The sequence below is a fragment of the Peromyscus eremicus genome, chromosome 19, assembly GCF_949786415.1.
Source record: "Peromyscus eremicus chromosome 19, PerEre_H2_v1, whole genome shotgun sequence".
Classification (NCBI taxonomy): domain Eukaryota; kingdom Metazoa; phylum Chordata; class Mammalia; order Rodentia; family Cricetidae; genus Peromyscus; species Peromyscus eremicus.
Window position 1 is genome coordinate 3,331,123 of NC_081435.1, and position 20,375 is coordinate 3,351,497.

Sequence of the window (20,375 nt, forward strand, 5' to 3'; positions counted from 1 at the left end):
GGAGTTCAAAGGCCTGAAGAGTCTCAGTTGCCAATGTTGGTGAGGCTGGACCTCCATGGTGTGGCATAGGGGATGAGCCTGCATGGGTCATTTAGATCTCCAGTGTCCAGGCTGTCGGCAGACAGAGCACAGCCTCCTGGGCGGCTGCTGCTGCATTTATGGTGGAGTCAACTTGGGCTGAGCTCTGGTGGGATGGAGCCTCATGGCTTCCCTTGCCCCAATTGTGGGGCCCCGGTGATCTCAGGGCAGCTGCTAAGGCTTGGGCTTGGAGCATATTCTGTTACAGCCTTGTCTATCGGGATGACTCAGCTGTCTCTTTGAGCATTAGAAGTATTAAATGCCATTTTCACCAATTCCTGTAGGGGAGTTTGGGGACCTCCTCAACCTATTTAATTTTCTAATACCTGAAGCTGACTGAGAAATGAAATCGGTGGGAAGGCAGGAGTCTGGAGAGACCGTGTATGAGAAGAAACCAGGGAAGATTTGGGGATGTTAGGCCAATGTGTAAAAGGGAATCAGGATATAGGTTGAGGCATTGAGAGATGAGGGGGCCAGTGTGGGGAGGGGAGGACAGGAAGGAGGGTAAGGAGGAGGAATTTGGTCTTCGATTTTGTGGCCCCAGGGGAGGGGGTTGGGACAGGTAGAGTTAGGGGGAAGTAGGGGAGGAGCCAGTGTCCCTGGCAGCATGGTCAGAGTAGAATTTGTATGATCCCAGTTCCCAGATAGGCGGGAATCTGGAGGCGCCATGACCTTAGCCAACAAGACTGATGCTGTAAGACATTGGCCTCTGTAAGGAGGATGGGAATGCAGAACCCAAAAACCGTGGACGTAGGGCAGTTCTGTCCAATTATATCAGATACCCCCAATTTGAATAGATTTTGTAAAACACTCCACAGGGGTGTTTAGGGATCAGGCTTTGAATGGCAAGTGCCATTTCTCAAGTCTATGCTGGGGACCGAAGCCTGCACAATGCGTCCAGTGTGGTAAGTCTTGGGTCAAAAATGGGGCTTGGTTGGGTGGGAAATTCCCTTCAACAGAACATCTTCTGGAGAAGTGGTCCCACAGAATAAAAGCAGCCCTTTGCTCTGGGACAGGTCAGGTGGAGCAAAGGCAGCCCTGTGCTCTGGAATGGGTCAGGTGGAGCAAAGGCAGCCCTATGCTCTGGAATGGGTCAGGGGCCTGGAGCAACTGTGTCTTTGGCACAACACCCCGAAAAATGAAGAGGCCCTGGGCCTCCTAGGCAATGACTTGGGAAGGAAAGTTAACCAGCTGGGAGCTGATCTCAGTCTGGTGGAGAGCAGGTGTGGGGGAGAGGGGTGTTTTCCCACCACGCGGCCCTAGGCCAATGGGGACCCCCCCCCAGGACCTCCAGATGATAAGTTTCTTGTACCCTGATAGGCCTCTCCACTGATGCAGCAATCCAAATCAGACCCAATTAGGAAAAGGCCCAGGTTTAATGGGTAAAGCGTTCCTGGGTGATTCCCAGCCCACAGAGAGGAGACGCCGGAGAGACCAGGAGAGACCAGAAGAACCATGTGTCTGTTTTCTGGGATGCAGCTTATATACCCTGTGGGAATAGTCTTGAGCCTCTCTGGGGGAGGAGCTGTGTTTGGCGGGCTTTGAAGGGGCGGGTTTAGGGAAAGAGATAGGGGAGGGGATTTGAGGTGGGTCTTCCACCAGAACAGTCCCTATGGAAAATGACAAAACTCTTCCAAAGGTCAATGTGGTATAACTGGATGCTTTCATTTTCTAAGAGGTCGCCCTTTCTAGGAAGGATTTCCACTCCCGTGTGTGGCAGGGTTTCCTGACCCCCCTCCCTGTCTCCCTGCAGATTGATGCCTGACCCTCACAGGGTAGCCAAATGGTCTGTGGTTTCCTGCCTCTTTCTTCCTTCTCAGGCCCAGAGAGATCACAGCAGCTGAATGATTTATATCTGCCCTTTGAGGAGCCGGCAGAAGGTCATGCCTGGTGGGCCCTGAAAGCTGTGTTCTGCTGGACAGAAGGAACGTGCTCTTTGGAGGCATTGCTGGCTTATAGTTAGCCCTGCCTTTCCCCCAGGCAGAGCCTCTCCCCTGCAGAGTTGGGTGCAAAGCCAGCTGCACCCTCCGCTGCATAATCTGCATAGCCACATTCGCGAAGGCAGGGGGAAGTCCTGGAGAGCCTGTTCCAAAGCAAGCTGCTCGCAGTGGATTTCTGTGTAGTTTTGTTTGCATGCAGTTGGCTTTCTAGTCTTGAGTAGTCCAACAAGCTCTTGGATTTTAATTTTACTGGCTCAGGTTAAAGCTTCCCGTGTGTGTGTGTGTGTGTGTGTGTGTGTGTGTGTGTGTGTGTGTGTGTCACAGTATACTTTATCCTCACAGACGTTGAGACCAATGTGCTATCTTAGGCAAGAAATTCACTGTATTTTTATTTGATAAGAATGGGGTTTTCACTTTGTGGCACTCAGTTTTTCTTTACTGAGTTCTATGCAGATAGGAATTGATGGATTTTTTCTGTTGGTTACTGTTGCTGCTTGCTTTTTTCTCGGTCCTCTGCTGGGATCTAGATTGTTAAACTTCATTTCCCCAAGTTTGGACATTGCCCATGTTTCTTTAGCTGTCCAGCTAACCCCTCGGCTGGCCTTGATTGGCCGCAGTGCCCTTGCCCCGCCTCTGTCTTATCTCTCGGCTAGTTTTGATTGGCTGCTGTGCCCTTGCCCCGCCTCTGTCTTATCCCTGGGCTGGCCTTGATTGGCTGCCGTGCCCTTGCCCCGCCTCTGTCACCTGTCCCCTCTTCCTCAATGCTGCTTTCTCGTAAATCAAGATTTTACTTCCTTTAATAAGGAAAACACAGGGTAAATGGAGCCAAGTTTCCCTTCTCAATCCCAGATAAGGATGGTGGGAGAGAGGAGGAAGACTTTTAGGTACTTGTTTTCTGGGAAAAAAATGAATGTTGAGAAAGTCAAAAGGAGAATTTCACTCCTAAGCTCAGGGTTTGTTTATGTGGGGGACAAGAACATCCGTGCAGCTCCTGAAGAAGAGATTCTAGAACACGTTTATTTCTCCTGGGTTTACCTAGTCGATGTCTGAGATGGAGTGTCCGTGCAGTAACTTCTGTCCAGTTCAACGAAATATGATGTCTCAATAAAATCTTAGATTCATAATAAGAAATGTAGCCAGGCTTTGGGTATTTACATTTGTTATTACGTTTATTTATTTTGTTTATGCAAGGGATAGGGAAATGCATGTCCCAAGTGTCTGTGGGGATCAGAGGACAGCTTGCAGGGATCAGTTCTCTCCTTCTACCATGTGGGTCCCTGGGATCAAATTCGGGTCATCGGGCTCAGGGCAGGTACCCTTATTTCTGAGCCATCATACTGGTCCAGGCTACTTAGTCTTCCTTTTTTATTCTTACCCTGTTCTTTTGGATGGACAGACTCCAGAACATTCACCACTCAGAATGCTCATTGTGATTCCATAGGAAATGCAGACATCCGTTGTTGGGAAATTGGTATGCTTAAGTATATTGTATTATATTGGCTAGAACACCCCCTGCAAAATACCCACAGGACTCAGGGCACAATCACAATGTGTGGTTCATGACAACAGGATGTGGGGTGGAATCAGCAAAGTGGAGGATGTCTGGGGCAAACTCTAGATGGGACCAAGCGCAGGGTCCCAAGGGTGCTGCTCTCCAGAGGAGTCACATGCTTTCCTCAGCAATGATTGAAGACACAAAAGAAGTGTTACCATGAGAGTATCTCCTTCAGACCCCAGGCCCAGCTTTATTACAGGGGGCCAGTTCTGTAGGCATCCCCTGCCTCACACATCCCCACATTCCAGACTTTCAGGCAAAACCAGGTGTCCCCAGAGCCATGTCTTCTGAAATCTGAGCTTTCTGCCTAGCTAGGGACACACATGGCAGACAGGCCTTTAGAAGCACAGCAGGCAGGACCACTGGGTTCATTCTTTTTTGCATGTACTAACGAGGACTATGGGGGTCCAGCCCCTCGATAGTCCCCTCCCAGGGTCCAGGAAGAATCTACAACCAGCTGATAATTAATCTTTAATGAAAAGAAATGAATCTATGTACATGAAACTCCTTAGTCCATACACTTTATTCTTCTGTGTTGGTTCTCTCTCTACACAGCTTCTATTCTGCTCTCATGCCTAGCTCCTTTCCTGCCTGATTTCTCTCTACATTTATCTGCTGACCCCTCTAAGTTCTATCTTAATTCTCTCATCTTAGTTCTGCCCCATCTAGGCTCTCATCCATCAGGTCTTTCCCATATCAGCTCCTCTCCCATCTCCTCCTTTCTCTTCTTATTCTTCCCCATCCTGTTCTTCCCCATCTGGCTCTTCCTCATCTTCCATCTCGTTCCTCTAGTACTCTCTTCTAGCCCTTCAATCCAGTTCTTCCCATCTAGTTTGTTCCTCTCCAGTTCTTACCCATCTAGTTCTTCTGTTCTCTTCTCTCTTCTCTGTCTCGTCTTCAAGTTCTCTCTTCAAAAATCCTCCTCTCTCTCCTTCTCCCTCTCAGTTCTCTGACTCTCTCAGTTTTCCCCAAGTCTCTCAGGAATCCAGTTATAAACCCAAGCCATGGCAATCCTCTCACAGAGTGAGGTCACCAGGCTTGAATTCTTACAGGGTCTTAAAGGCAGGTAAGAATTTTCCTCAGGTAGTGACCACCAGGCTTTCTTTTACAACCCAAAAGGGGAGTGGTAAAGGAGGAGGTCAATAGAGAGCTAATGATCAGTTAATATATCAAGAAGGGAATTTATGTGCTCAATCTACATTCCTAGAAGTAGTTAGGTAAGAAATTAGGAGTCTGTTAGTAAGGCTGTAAGGAAGGAGGGTCTCACCCTAAATTGCACAAGAAATAAAGCTATCCTCCTGACCTAGGAGACAGGTGTTGTTTCGTTTGGCCTTGGATGCTTAAGTCTGTTCTTAGAGAATACAGAGGTATCTCTGATAAGGTACTTTCGTCCCTCTGGGAATGGTCCTGGCCGGATGCTGCCAATGATGATAATTACAGGGAGGCTTGAACTGGGGTTCTGGCTGTGCGTAGCTACCAGCTATATATATGTATATATCTGAATATTCCTTTAGTAGAGGGAAAATGGTGCCCAATACATGATGGAGAAGCTACAATAGCACATGAGAAACTCATAACAGGAAATGGCTGATAATCAAAAGTCAAATATCACCAAGGCTCCTTGAGCCTCAGCTTGACCTCTGGAAGGCCCTTGGCTTCTTCCAGGTATTAGCTTTGTCAAAATCAGCTGAAATCCTATGCTATATAGTTTTGCGGCTTGTAGCATTGTACCATATCCTAGCTCCCTTTCAGTTCCAGTGGTGTAGTTTATGAATCCGATTTTATTTGATACCATATATTTCTGAAATCGCGTGTTTTCTGAAGTGCATTTCCGCTGTTGTCAGGCCCTGCTAGCCTGTGTCAGGTCATGGGTTCCATTTGTTCACAGAGGGCAGAGCAGTAACGTCCTGTCGATACTGGGGCAGGCTAGGCCAGTAAGCTTGTCTGTTGTCTCAAGAGAACTTGGTTCTGAAAATTCCTGCCAGGAAGCCTCTCCTCCAAACATGAAGACCTCTCAGGCAACCACAGATAAACCTGCCCCCCATCTGAAGGTAGAAATGTGCTCAGAGGCAACATGGACAGCAGGAAGCTGAGGGCCTGTGGAGAGGGACCAAGGGGCCATGGAGAGTGACTGTCTCACCTTCCACCCTGGAAGTCTTGTTTGTGGGATGTTTTCTCAAGGGTTCTGCTAAGGACCAGCTTGGTCTTTGCTACCCTCTTCACTGTTGATGTCCCCAGTCTGGGACAGTGTGTGAACACCAGCCTTTGCCATAGAGCAAATGAAAACCACCCTTAATACACAGTAAGCATCAGATGGAGGTATTGTGGGGATTCTTCACATTTAACATGAGTGACTTTTTTGGACACTGCATTGGCATTTTGATCTAGTAAGTGTGAATTAACCGTTCTGTTTGCTTGTTAATACTTTTTGGCAAAACACCTTGCTCAGTGGGTGGGCACAAATTTAGCCACGGATCAGACTGAGAACTCTTCTTTGAGGAATGAAAATACAGGGGAGAGACAGACAAGGGTGTGAGAAAGGTCTGCCCGGAAACATCACAGTGGCTCCGGGAAGCAGTGGGGGTTCCACAGAAACTGGGGGGAAATGGGGTTTAGATGGACTTCTCTCCTGCCTGCTTCCCTCCTCCTTCTTTCTCCCTCTCCCTTCCTTCAGCCTGTTCCCCTTTTCTTCCATCCTTCCTTTCCTTCACTTCTTCCTCCCCCTTCCCCCTCACTCCCCTTCCTCCGTCCCCTCCCCTCCCTCCCTCTATGGGAAGGGTTGGATAGCAGCAGTAACAGACCAGCCCGCACTGTTCTTCATGTGGTGTAGCCTGTGTTGAGAGAACACTGACTGTAAATAGGAAATGGGTAGGCCCCATGAGGCAGGTGCAGAACGTGACAGCTAATAAATGTGTTTTCAGCTGTTTGCTTCTCTTTTCTCTTTCCAGGTTCTAACTGCCCTGTATCATTATACGAATGCAAACACTATTGCTGGGTTTTAAATCCCTCTCTCCCCTTCTCTTCACAGCCTACATAAAAGGTGGGTGGATCCTTAGGAAAGCCTGGAAGATTTACAATAAGTGCTATGTGGACATCAACGCCCTTCAGGAACTATATCAGAAGAAGCTAACGGAAGAGCCCTTATCTTCTGATGCAGCAAATGATAATCACATGGTGGCTGAAGGGGTGACTGAGGAGTCCCTAAACAGACTGAAAGGTGCTGTTAGCTTTGGATATGGCCTTTTTCATCTTTGCATATCCATGGTGCCCCCAAACCTGCTCAAAATCATCAACCTGCTGGGGTTTCCTGGAGACCGCCTACAGGGCCTTTCTTCACTGACGTATGCAAGCGAAAGTAAGGACATGAAGGCCCCTTTAGCTACGTGAGTAGCTATATTGCAATGCTTTGGTAGATAATATAGTATTGAAAGTAAGTAAACCGCAATGAGGATTGAAACTTCAGGAAAAATGCTGGTTGGTGGATAAGGATGCTGTGCCTGTCATGAAATGTCAAGGAGTGTGTTCTGTGCTGTGGTGACATGATCCTGTTAGTCAGAGAGCTGGGACATTGCTTGTTAAGTCCCCTGAATCCTCTATGTGTTATTTCCTTATTTTCATGTGTGTGCATGTGCATGTTTATGCACACACATATGTGTGTGTGTTTGTATATGTGGGGGCACACATGCACAGTATGTGGAGACGAAAGAGCAGCATGGGTGTCTCCCTCTGAGACAGGCTCCTTTGAGACGGCCTCTGTCATTGGTCAGAGCTGACCAAGTCGTCTAGGCTGACTAGCCCAGGGATCCACTTGCCTGCACCTCCCCAGCACTGAAATTACAAGCATGTACTCCCAGGCCCATCTTTTCATGTGGGTTCTGGGGATGGAGCCTAAGTCCTCATTCTTGGGAGGTAAGCACTCTCCCAGTCGAGCTATTCCCCAGCCAGTGTAGTTGGTTGTTTTTTACTCTTTGGGGGCCCGCCACCCAGCTCCCAAATAAATACATGGAGACTAATTTCTACTCATGAATGCCCGACCTTAGCTTGGCTTGTTTCTAGCCAGCTTTTCTTAACTAATTGTCCCATCTACCTTTTGCCTCTGGGCTTTTCCCTATCTCTATTTTGTATTTCTTTCTTTCCTTCTGACTCTGTGGCTGGTTATGTAACTGGCTGACTGGGTGGCTGAGTGGCTGGGTGGCTGGGTGGCTGGGTGGCTGGGTGGCTGGCCCCTGGCATCCTCCTCTCCTCCTTTTCTCACTCCTCCCCGTCTTCTTCTCCTCCTATTTATTCTCTCTGCCTGCCAGCCCCACCTGTCCTTTCTCCTGCCTTGCTATTGGCCATTCAACTCTTTATTAGACCATCAGGTATTTTAGACAGGCACAATAACACAGCTTCACAGAGTTAAACAAATGCAACATGAAAGAATGCAACACATCTTTGCATCATTAAACAAATATTCCACAGCATAAACAAATCTAACACACCTTAAACTAATATTCTACAACAGGCCAGCCCAAGTTATGAGTTGACCTATTGTCCAGCCTCCAATGATTTTATAAGGAGTTTCGTACCTTTACTACAGTCTTTCAGATGCACATTTCTGGTTTTATTTGAATTTATAAGATCAAATTTTGTGTGACTCTGAAATTTTTGTCCTTGCAAAGAATACAAATGTTGGGTAACCTTCTTTGATGACTCTAGTTAGTTGGTGTAGCATATATAGTTTATTTATCCCCCAATAACCCATTAAATTGAGCCATATTAAAATTAAAATGCTTAAAATGCTTAAAAGGGATATGGTTTTAAAATTTCATTCTGGGGGCTGGAGAGATGACAGCCCAGCAGTTAAGAGCACTTGTTGCTCTTACAGAGGATTTGGGTTTGGTTCCCAGCACCCACATGGCAGCTCACAACCCTCTGTGGCTCCAGGACCAGGGGGTCTGATGTCCTCTCCTGGCCTCTGTGGGCACTACACACATGCAGTGCTCTTACCGTGCATACAGACGAAACACACCCATACACATAAAAAGAAACAAATCTTTAACATTTCTCTCTGGAAAACAACCACTCCTCAGTCTGAGCTGCCTGACAGATCCTGGGTCTGTTTCTCTGATGTGACACCATCTTGGCAGACATTTCTCCTTACTCTATGATGTCATACAAGACCTCAGTGAGATGCAGTTTTACACATGTTAGCCTTGAAGGGTTAAAAGTGATGTGAAAATCATGGAAAAGAGCTTTACCCCGTCACAGTCACTAAATTGAACAAACAGTGGCCCTTTACTAAATAGTGTTAATGGGCTTGCAATTTGTGGACATTTCTTGCTTATGGCTTAGTATTGTTTTGTGTTTATTTCTGAAAAAGGGATTGGAATTAATTTGGCAATTAGTATGTTTTTTCATGGGGCTTAGATTTACCAGTGCACTAGATGTAAGGTTCACATGAAAACATTTGATGTGCTGGTTAAGTGCTTGTATATGTTTATCAAAGCAGATCTCAGTGATTTTACTCTCTATGTGCCTAGTTTAATTTCACTAACTTGAACTTGGGGAATTTTAAATAATTTATGTTTTTACATTGTTTAACATCCTCTAAGGCTGGGAAAGGGGCCTTTAATCTGTTTCTCTCAGTTACTTTGATGCTTATATATAATTTGCAACTGTGGATTCTACATTTAAGTCTAGAGTCTGTGGCTTACACCATATACATATGTGTGTATTTTTAAGATAGGTGTAGGATCTCACTGTGTAGCCCTCCTATATAAAACAGGCTGGTCTGGAACAAACAGAGATCTGCCTGTCTCTGCCTCCCAAGTGCTGGGATTAAAGGAGTGTGCCACCACAGCTGGTCTGCACCCTGACTTACGAACACACATTTTTTACTTCTACAAAATGTAAAGGCTTTTATTACAAAGAGACAAGAAATTGATGGTGACTGTCTCCAGTGTGTGCACAGGATGAGTGAGGTGTAGAATCCAGATGCTTCTGTTAGTAACGACACAGCTGGAAGCTTCAGGACAGCCTCATGCTTCTGTGTTTTTCACTCTTGTCACATGCATAGGGGACTATTGCCTGACATCTGATGCTAAAGGAGCAGTTTTCCAGACACTGACAGAAATAGAGACGGGAAAGCACTCTGATTGTACTTTTTGGAATATTGCACGCATAGCAAGATTTTATTGAGGAAAGCCGGTTTTGGAAGAGCACATGCTGATTTTTATTTTGAAAACAGAGAGCATCTCAGTGAACCCTGGCTCGTGGTCTCTCTCTCTCTCTCTCTCTCTCTCTCTCTCTCTCTCTCTCTCTCTCTCTCTCCTCTCTCTCTCTCCCCGTCTGCCTGCAGATTAGCTTTGCTGTGGTACCACACTGTGGTTCGCCCATTCTTTGCCTTGGATGGCAGTGATAACCAAGCAGGCCTGGATGAAGCCAAGGAAATTCTTCTCAAAAAGGAAGCTGCTTACCCGAACTCTTCTCTCTTCATGTTTTTCAAGGGACGGATCCAGCGATTAGAGGTATGGCACCTTCCCCAGGTTCTTAAGTAAACTTCTGATGACATGTCTCTGATTTCTGCTCAGGGGCTGCTGTGGATGTGCCAGGATGCCACGGGCCCAGGAACATTGTCTCCTGGTACCTTTTGTTATGTCAGGCCTGAGGAGGACCCTCTCAGGAGCCCGGGATATTAGTCAGTTACCTTCTGTTCAGGGGACAGGGGCAAAGCTGGGACAAGAGACTTCAGTAATGAGAGTGAATGGCATTCTTAAGCTTAAGGTACAAGGGTACTGTGAAGTCACTTAGGTAAAGGACACAAAATATAACCCTTTCCTCCTCTGAGTTAGTAATGATCTTACCTATTGGTTGGTTTATGCAGTGAAATCATCAGCTTTGAGATGAACGTTGCTCTTCCCACATGTTCATCCGCTCAGTTTCTGTAAGTACGTGCCAAGCGCTCTTCTCATGTGGTCCAGTCCCACCCTCAGAGTCAGTCTGAGCGTAGACACAGAACTGTCGCCGTTAGGCCACAGAAAAGGGAAACAGGGACCCATGAGGGCTTCTGATAATTCCTGAGATTTCCCACACATGAGCTCAGGCTCTTTCTCCAGACCCAGGCCACGCCCTGGCTGCGTAGGGCCCACTTCTCTGTATCTTTTGTCTTGTTCAGGAGCGTGAGGGTTTGGGGAAATGGAGAGGTTGCAGACATCGGAAAGAAGATGGCTGCTCTCACTGCAGAACCCCCCGTTTTCTTACCAGTAGTTGCCAGTACACCAACTGGAAGCTTTGACACTCTTTGGCCTCTAGCTAGGAGTCCCTCCATCTGTCGGAAGTCAGCCCCTGGCAACCCCAGGCGGATGGTGGGGGATTTTCTGCTGATCGTTGCTTTCTGGGCACGAGATGGGTTTGGCTTTTTCCTTTCGCTTCTGTCGTTTAGGGCTGGGTTTGGTGGTGTGCAGTGTCATTCAGGAACCGTGTGCAATCATCGTTCTTCTGCACTGGCTCATGCAATGGCTCTGAACCCTGGACACTGTGAAACAGCCTCTGACTCTGGCTCTCCCTGTATTGAGGACATTTGCAGCTTCGTAATTTTATCTCACTATCTGTGTGTGTACATACTCGCGTTCACATGCACACGTGTGTGATGGAGGACACGTGCTGTGACATACGTGAGGAGGTCAGAGGACATTTGGAATCAGTTCTCTCCTCCCACTTTTATGTGGATTCTGGAGCTCAATTTCAGGTCCGGAGATCGACTGGCAAGTGCCTCTGCCTGCTGAGCTGCCACCCAGGCCCCAGGCTTTGTCTTCCTATTTGACTTTGCTGCTGTGACTAATCTTGTCCAGCAACTCTGGGAATTGAATCCAGGGCCTTGCACATGCTAAGCAAGTGCCCTTCCACTGACCTGCAGCCTCAGCTCACTCTGTGAGTTTAATTCTCCAAGCCCTGGTGTAGATAAAACATGCTTCAGAGATTGCTCTATAGCCCAGGTTGGCCTGGAACTCACTACATAGCCCAGGCAAGTCCTTGGTTCACATTAATCTCGCCTTGGCTCCCTAGGTGGTGGGATCCCAGGCAGGTGCCGTCCTGCCCAGATCTGAGATCACACTGACAGTCTATTTTGAAGCACGGTAGAGACGCCCACACACTTAAGCAGGTAGCCAAGTTAGTTTTCATCTCAGTATCTTTAAACTTTTTGTTTGTGCTCAAGCTTGTGAGCTCAGGGGTAGCATTCTCCTTTCTCTTGCTCTTAAAATGCAGCTCTGACTTGTGGGGGTTTGAATGCGGATGGCCCCATGGGCTCATATGTTTTAATATTTGGTCCCAGTTAATAGAACTGTTTGGGAAAGATAGGAGGTGTGGCCTTGTTGGAGGAGGTGTGTCACAGGCGTCAGGCTTTGAGATTTCAAAAGACTTGTGCCATTCCCACTCAGCTCTCTGCCTCCTGCTTGTGTCTCAAGCTGTGAGCTCCCAGCTGTTCCTGCCTGTGCTCTGCCACCGTGGACGCCAACACTCTGAACCCACAAGCTCAGTTAAGTGCTGTCTCTTGTAGGTTGGCATGGTCTTGGTGTTTTGTCGCTGAAATCGAAAAGTAACTAAGACAATGATCATCTCTTGTGCATTCGGTACTGTTTGCTAGTGTTCTTTTCTTTCAAACTTGGGGACTTGAACCTGCTTGTAGGGAGAGATGTCTGGTTACTACTGTTCTTCTGTTCCCTTCGGTTTGTGCAGGAAAAAATAAGATTGAAAATACATAAATAAAAAAATTGTAAACTTCTTAATTATTGGTACCATTAGTCACTGAACATAGTTATGGTGCATGTGAAACAGAAGTAAGCTTTGTAGCTACATGTGGGTCCTGTCCTCCAATACGGACCCTTTGTACATTTATGCAGATATGCCCAAATGTGAAACAGTTAGCTGAGATTACAGGCAGGCCAACACGCCAGCATGCCCATTGGCTCTTAAGTGTGCCCTGGACGTCTGGGCTCTGTCCCTCAGCTGTAGAAGGCCACTGCTTTATCTCCTGAGTCAACTCCCACCCCAGATACAGCTTTAAATTTACCGTTAGTTTCCTTCAGTTAGACCCGTGGTAGTATTAAGACCATTGAGATACAATGAGAATTTGCCTTGATTATTTTTAGATTCAGTTTAATATTTTTAATTTTGTGCGTGAGTGCGAGTGCCTGTGGAAACTGGAGGCGTGAGATCTCCCTGGAGCGGCAGTTGGGGTGGTGCTGTGCCGCTGTGACGTGGGTGGGGTTGAGCTCGTGTCCTCTAAGAGCAGCATGTGTGCTCTCAGCCTCTGGGCCAGCTCGGCCCCTGGGTTATTTAAAGTATTAGGGACAGTCTTTGTTTTAATAAGCTATTTTCTATAATTCTCTAGTCTTTTTTCCCTTCAAGCAGTACAGATTTGTACATTTTCCCTCTTGTTTGGTATTAACAATCAAATCTGTATGTTACCCATATGTGTGTGTGTGTGTGTGTGTGTGTGTGTGTGTGTGTGTGTGTGTATTTGATTCAGTGTATGCTTTCATACTTTGTGAGTGCTTTCATAGTTATGTGATATGACAACTTGGTAATATAGGTACTTTTTAGTATTTATCTCTAAGAAAATGCCCAGCTATTCATGTGGACTAAAGTAGCTATCTGTAAGTTCATGAAGATATCCTATAAAAAGTAGCTGTCACGCAAACATTTCATGGACTCTTATTTTGAAAGCATCCCCTGAACTCTTGCTCACACTTGTGACTGTCTCCCGGGGGGGGGGGGGGGCGGCTGTGTTTAGTGTTGTAGTAGAAGTCCTGGGCTAGTCCAGGGTTGGCCTGCTGCTCAGATCAGTTAAACCATCAAGAGGAGTCTTTGCATGTTGAGAAGGGAAGCTGCTGGTCACCAGCTTCCTCCTTTCTTGCAAACCTGTGTCTGAAGGAGATACAAGGTGACTGCCTTCTCAGGATCCTTCTGTGTCCCTGGGAGGCCTGTTCCATTGTCCCCTGCAGAGGCAAAGTCAGTGAGTGTTCCAGTCCTTTCTATAAAATGGCAGAGGATTTGCGTGTGTTGACACATTCTCCAAACACTTTAATTTCTAGTGTCTACATTATACCATGTGGTACAGTACAGTGCAAATGCTAACTAAATGGTTGTTTTCCTATATTGTTTAAGGAAACAAGTGTGTACGGGTACAATTTAAAATATGGGAATTTGAGTTTGAATCTGCAGTAGGAGACCCACACTGTAGAATCCGTGGATATAGTTTGTGTTGGGATTTTGATGTGCTGCTAAAGAGTTTTATTTCTTTAGAGTTATGTTTTTACTTCAAAGATGTGATAGTAAGGAACTGAATTAAATAAATGCTAATGAGACAAAATGCAAATGCATTTAAGTGAAGCTCTGTGCTTGTGACCAGGAGACCCAAGATGAGGGCACAGGAGAACCCCTACAGTCTGTGCCTAAGGGGCCCCTTCACTATAGCCCTCCAACACCCGTGGTGCTTACTTCTAGGACCAAACAGCCATATGGAAGAAGTTTAAATGTGCTTTGTCTCTTTTTTTAGATGTATTCATTTTTATTTTATGTGTATGTGTGCTTTGCGTATGTGTAAGCACCACATGCATACAGCACCCCAGGAGGCCAGAAGAGGGCCTCAGAAGCCCTGGAACTGGAGTTACATATGGTTGTGAGCAGCCACGTGGGAGCTAGGAATCCAGGTCCTCTGGAAGAGCCACCAGTGCTGAGCCATCTCCCAGCCCCATGGACTTTATTTTTTGTGTCTGTCATGTATGTCATATACATATATGTCCTATGCACTTACACAGAGACCTACATATAAACAGAGTGTTGGTCTCTTTGGATTATCTGAGCCCCAGCTGTCAGTGAGCCTCAGATGTTCAGGTTGCTTCTGGCTGTCAGGTATCGAGTCAAGCAGCCCATGTTTCAGTGGAGATGGTGCCTGCTGCCATTTGAAATGGTCTGATAGCTAGAGAGATAGCTCAGTCGGTCGGTCGGTCGGTCGGTCGGTCGGGTCAAAGCGCTGGCTGCTTTTGTGAGGACCAGAGTCCAGTTCTCACACCCACATCAGGGAGCTCACAACCCTTGGTAACGCCAGCTCCAGGAGAGTCTGTGTCCTTATCTGGCCTTCACAGACAGCTGCACTGCATGTACACACACGCACACACACACACACACACACACACACACACACACACACACACAAATGAACGAATGAATGAATGAATATTTGAAATGATGAGCTAAATGCATAGATGTGGCTCTGCTTCTGGAACCTTCAGTTGTCAGGGCAGTGTTGAGATCAGCCTGTTGGTTGGTGTCTTGTAAGAGGCAGTGGCCTGCCTATCCTGCTGCCTTTTGAATTCCCTGCCAGATCTCCTTCCCACTGAGCAAGGCACAGTGAGGGACATCCCTCCCTCCGTGCTGTCTGCAGGGATGCCTTTGATTGCTGACCTTTACTTCATGGCACCTGGTGTCCCAGTCCTTCCTGGAGGGTGAGGTAGAACTGACTATCTGGTATGATCCGCTGTTTCCGCCCCTTTTATTGACCTGTTATTGCAGGTGTTGTCCATTAGGGGCATGTCCTGTTTAGCTGCAGTGTCAACTTGCTGGAAGGAAAGCCTGCATTGAGGAACTGCCGAGATCAGATTGGCCTGTGTCCATCTCTGTGTGTGTGTGGGGGGGGGCGCCTTGATTGTTGATTGATGTGGGAAGGCCCCGCCCACTGTGAGTGGTGCCAGCCTCTCCGGAGGTGGTCCTGGGCTGTATGGTAAGGCTAAGCATGGCCTGTGAGTGAGCCATGGTTGTGCTTCCTGTTCCTGCTTGAGTTTCCGTCCTGACTTCCCTCAATGATGGACTGTGGTCTGAAAGCGTAAGCCAGCTAACCCTGTCCTCTCCAAGCCGCTTTGGTCAGAGTGCTTTCTCACAGCAACAGGAGGGAGACTAGGGATTGAGGGACCTTTGAAGCGGGCTGCGATACTTCCGCTCTGTACTCCTGTAAGTTACATTGTACACCGGTGCCTCCCAGAGACGACAGGATTGCTGCTGCTGTTAGACCTCACTCACGACGGTGGCAGGGACTGGAAAGTGGGTGCTGACCCCTGTGGTGAGTCATCCATCAGGTAGAAAGAAGAGGAGAGCTGCAGAGGTTGTGGGAGCAGGGGCCAGGGCAGAGGGACCACACTCCAAAGGCATGTACACCCATTATCAGAACCCTTTGTTGAAGGGCAACCTGTGTCTTGCGTGTGAACAGCATGCCTTATCATCATGATGTAATTTATTTATAGGCTCAGAGGCAATGCAGGAAGAGAGCTAATTCCCTCAAGTTTGATTAATTGTGTCTTCTTTTCCTCCAGCCCACAGCCCATAGCCCCCACATACTTCTCTTAATTACCTTGAGTACCCCCCCCAAAAAAAACTCATTGCATTTATTTTCCGAAGTGCAGACACGGTTATTGATTTCATCTGGTGTGGGGAGATGGAAGACACATCCGTCCTTGAATCCCAGTGAGATGAGGCCATATTGTATGATATAGTGAAAGTGAATTCACTGACATGAGAAGGTAATAGTAATCCACTGTACTGGCTGGTTTTGTGTGTCAACTTGACACAAGCGAGTCATCAGAGGAAGGAGCCTCAGTTGAGGAAATGCCCCCATGAGATCCAGCTGTAAGGGGGTGTGGGTGTGAGGGAGGGCCATCTCATTGTGGAATGTGGCATCCCTGGGCTGGTGGTCCTGGGTTCTATAAGAAAGCAGGCTGAGCAAGCCAGGGGAAGCAAGCCAGTAAGCAGCACCCCCGCCCCATGGCCTCTGCATCAGCTCCTGCCTCCAGGTTCCTGCCCTGTCTGAGTTCCTGTCCTGACTTCCTTCAGTGATGAACAGCAATGCTGAAGTGTAAGCCCAATAAACCCTTTCCTCCCCAACTTGATTTTTGGTCATGGTGTTTCATGGCAGCAATAGAAACCCTAAGACACCCACGTTGTTCATAAAGGAAACATGCTTTGCTGCCCTCTTCACCCAGGCTGGACAAGCTGCAGAGTTGGTTCCCATCTCTGGGCTCCTAAGTACGCCTGAGAGGATGAGCTTCCTGTGTGGAGTCCCCACTGTAGTCCTCGGGTGGTGGTCAGATGCGTACTCTCGTTAGACGCCCTTGATAGCAGTGTTACTAAAGCCATCTGGCTGCCTAACAGTGTCAGTGCTGAGTCACATGTGGGTGGAAACCCCATGCAGGTTTGTGATTTGTTTTGTATGGAGTCTCTAGGACAGGCAAATGTATAGAGACAGACAATAGACGGTTATTCTATGGCAGCAATACCCTACACCTGCTCCCCCCGTTTCTGTGTGTGTGTGTGTGTGTGCGCGCGCGTGCGCGTGTGCGCGTGTGGTACCAGGGAATGTGTGTACACATGTATACACATGTGTATGGAGGCCAGAGGTTGATGTTGGCAGTTTTCCTCAATTCCCACCCTGTGTTTTGAAGCAGGGTCTCTCACTGAGCATGGAGCTCAAAGGTTGAAGGAGGCTGGCTGGTCAGTGAGCTGCCAGGATCCTCTTGTCTCTACTTCCCAGGAACTTGGAGTCTAGGTTTGGGCAGCCATACCCGACTTCCACAGGTTCTGGGGATTGAACTCAGACCCTTCTAGTTATGTGACAAGCACTTCATTGGCTCAGCCAAGTCCCCAAGTCCCCCCCCCACCCCAACCCTGTGGTTATTTTTCTGCTTCTCTTATGCCCCAGCGACGCAGGGTGAAGCAGTTTAAAGACAGTGCATAAAAGATTGCAGAAGAGACGTCACAGGGCACGTAGTAGATAGAAGACCAGGTGTCATCAGGATGGCAGTGCTCTTTTAATTGCCACCAAAACCCTAGCAAAATCCCAGTGCAGGGTGGGGGGGGGACCCGCCTCCACTTTTCCCCCAGGGTACTCTTGAGTAGGGAGAAGTGAGAAATATTTAGATAGAAATATAGAGGGGAGAGAGACAGATAGAAACACAGGATAGCCTCGGGAAGACCTGGATCAAAACCCACCAGCCCCTTCTGTCTCTTCTAAAGGGCTGTTTATAGAAATGCCAAGGGGTGGAGCAAAAGCCCTCCCCCAGCACAGCCAAGTGCAGACCCTTCCACACACCTAGTAACCATGCCTGTGGTCAGTCCATCCCCTGTGCAGCCCTGCTGGGTAAAGCGAGCTCAGATCTCACTGGGCAACCTCTGTGGGCTCCCACAGTGCAGTCACTGTCAGAACTGCAGCTTGGGTACTGGGGATGTCGCTCAGTGGTGGGGTACTTGTCTGGCGTGTGTGCAAGGCCCTGGGCTCCACCCCTCCACTGGGCTCCACCCCTCCACTGGGCTCCACCCCTCCAGTGCACAAACCAGCAATGCCCTTGCAGAGATGGGCAAGCAACCTAATCTTAAGGGACCAGAATAGCCAGGACAATCTGGAAAAAGAGGAGCAAAGCTGGAAAGCCTACTCAGAGTAGTCAAGATGGTGTGCACGGACGTAAAGATGAACATAAGGGTCAGTGAAGAAGAAGCCCCCCATTGGTCACTCCACCTTTGACAAGGGCATCGAGACCAGTCAATGGCCAAAACAAATGTCTTCAGCAAATGGTGCTGGAACAACTGACTGAACACACATGAGGAAGAGTCTCACTCACAGTAGGGCAGCACTGTAAATGTAGAATCTGAAATCACAGAGCTCTTAGCTAGTGGTTTATACATGACACTGAAAATACAGAGACAAGAGACAAAAATGGGTGAAACGCTCGTGTTACAGATACAACTGAGAAAGGGAAGTGACGGCCTCCTCAGCGCAGAAAGGACTTTGTAAATCATGGATTTAATGAAGGACTAGTGTCCCAGAACATGTAGATGAACAGTCTTATTAAATAAGAAACACAGAGCCAAATGCAGAGTTGAAAGCCCAAGAGGTCAGAGCAGTAGCTAAGAGCTAAAAGCCCTTTCTTACCCTTCACTGCTGCTCCTGTCCTTCCCCTCAGAAAGAGACCTACTTCCTGTGTGTCTGTCTTTTTATTGACTTTCTGTTCTGCCTTCTCATTGGTTGTAAACCCAACCACATGATCTCCTCGTCACTGCCTGTCTATACAGACCTCCAGGTCTCTATGGTTGGTATTGAGATTAAAGGCATGTGTCTCCATGCTGACTGTATCCTTGAACACACAGAGATCTGTCTGTCATGTGATCGGGATTAAAGGTGTGCGCCACCACCGCCCGGCTTCTGCTATGGCTTGCTATTACCTCTGACCCCCGGGCAACTTTATTAACATACAAATAAAATCACATTTCAGTACAAATAAAATATCACCATAGGAACAATATTAGAGTGCAGTAAAAAAAGATAAATTACCCAGTTTGAAGTTAGCATCAGCTTATTACATGACTCAGCAATTCTCCTTGGAGTATACCCGAGAGGTTGCCAGTGTTGGCCAATTTCAGGGGCCCAGCCTCTTAAGGCCACATGGCCTTCAGCAAAGCCTCCTTGTTGGCCTACTGATGGCCCATAGTAAATGTCACCGTGTAAAGGGCTGAGAAGCCTATGAAAAGATACTGGATGTTGAATGTCATTTCAAACTGCCAATCAAATCCAGTGGGAGGTAGTACTTCACATCCAGCTGGCTATGTGTAACAACTAGAAAGGAATGTTCCTGTGACTAGAGAGACTAGAACCCTTGTTCATAGCTGCTGGGAGTGTGAAGTGGACACACTGTAGCATGTCCTCAAAGTGCTAAGCATCATTTACTATGACTCAGCAGTTCTCCTTGGAATCTACTCAAGAGAAATGAAAACATAAATTCCATATTATTTATTATTCATAATAGTAAAAAAGTAAAGACAAGACCAGTGTGGGTCAGCAGATGAAAGAATAAACAATATGTGGTACATCCATATAGAAGGCTATAACTCAGCAGTAAAAAAGAATGAAGTGTGAGTCAGTACACACCACCATGTACTGGTGATACAGGCTACAAAAAGGCTAGACATGTGCCCCACGCAGCCTTCTGACTCATTTTGTATGAAGTCTCCAGAACAGGCAAATGTGTGGAGACAGAGAGTAGACAGTCACTTGCTTGGATATGGAGGAAGGCCGTCGAGGAGATGGAGGAGTTTCTGATAATCAAGACTTGTTTCCTTTGAGGATGAGAAAATGGAGTTGTGATGGTGTCTGTGAATATGCCAAAGTTCCTTCACCAGACACCGCATGACATCCCCACAGAGCCCCATTCACTTCTAGGGACCTTTTGAGGCTGCGTTCCTGATTATGGCTTCGGTCTGTTTCTTTCATGCAGGTCTCTGTTCATATTTGGTCTTTTCTACCTACATTTCTTTCTCAGTCTTCTGAGCGCTATGACTGAGTTCATAAACTAGTATATTCACTATTTCTTTGTTTCCTGAGGAAATGCTTGACATTCTCCTGCTAATTATTTTTAATTCTTTGGTGTCTCTTTATTATGAACACATTTCAGTGTTGTGCTTTTTCCCCATACAAATTCTTTTTCTCTGTCCTGTCAAAAGCATCCTGGTGCAGTGGAGAAAATGTTGACTGGGATTATCTCCATAAGGACTTGTGGGCCGGGGGTGGTGTGGCTCAGTGGGATGGTGTCTGGCTAGAATGCACAGGCTCTGGGTTCAGTACCTAATACTCTTCCACTTTTGGGCCTTGCCTAGATTTTTAAAAAGTATTATTGCTGGTGTTGCTGTTGTTAGAGAGAGAGAGAGAGAGAGAGAGAGAGAGGAGAGAGAGAGAGAGAGAGAGAGAGAGAGAGAGAGAATGTGTGTGTGTGTGTGTGTGT

The 20,375-nt window shown here is 47.3% G+C and overlaps 1 protein-coding gene across 1 annotated transcript in view; it reads left to right on the forward strand.

Moving 5' to 3' along the window:
* The window catches only part of Ttc39c (tetratricopeptide repeat domain 39C), a 90,450-nt gene that overhangs the window by 45,274 nt on the left and 24,801 nt on the right, over window positions 1-20,375 (forward strand). Inside the window, exons 5-6 of the mRNA XM_059246228.1 lie at window positions 6,602-6,956; window positions 9,914-10,082. Coding sequence (XP_059102211.1) covers window positions 6,602-6,956; window positions 9,914-10,082 — 524 coding nt within the window. The remainder of the gene's footprint in view (window positions 1-6,601; window positions 6,957-9,913; window positions 10,083-20,375) is intronic.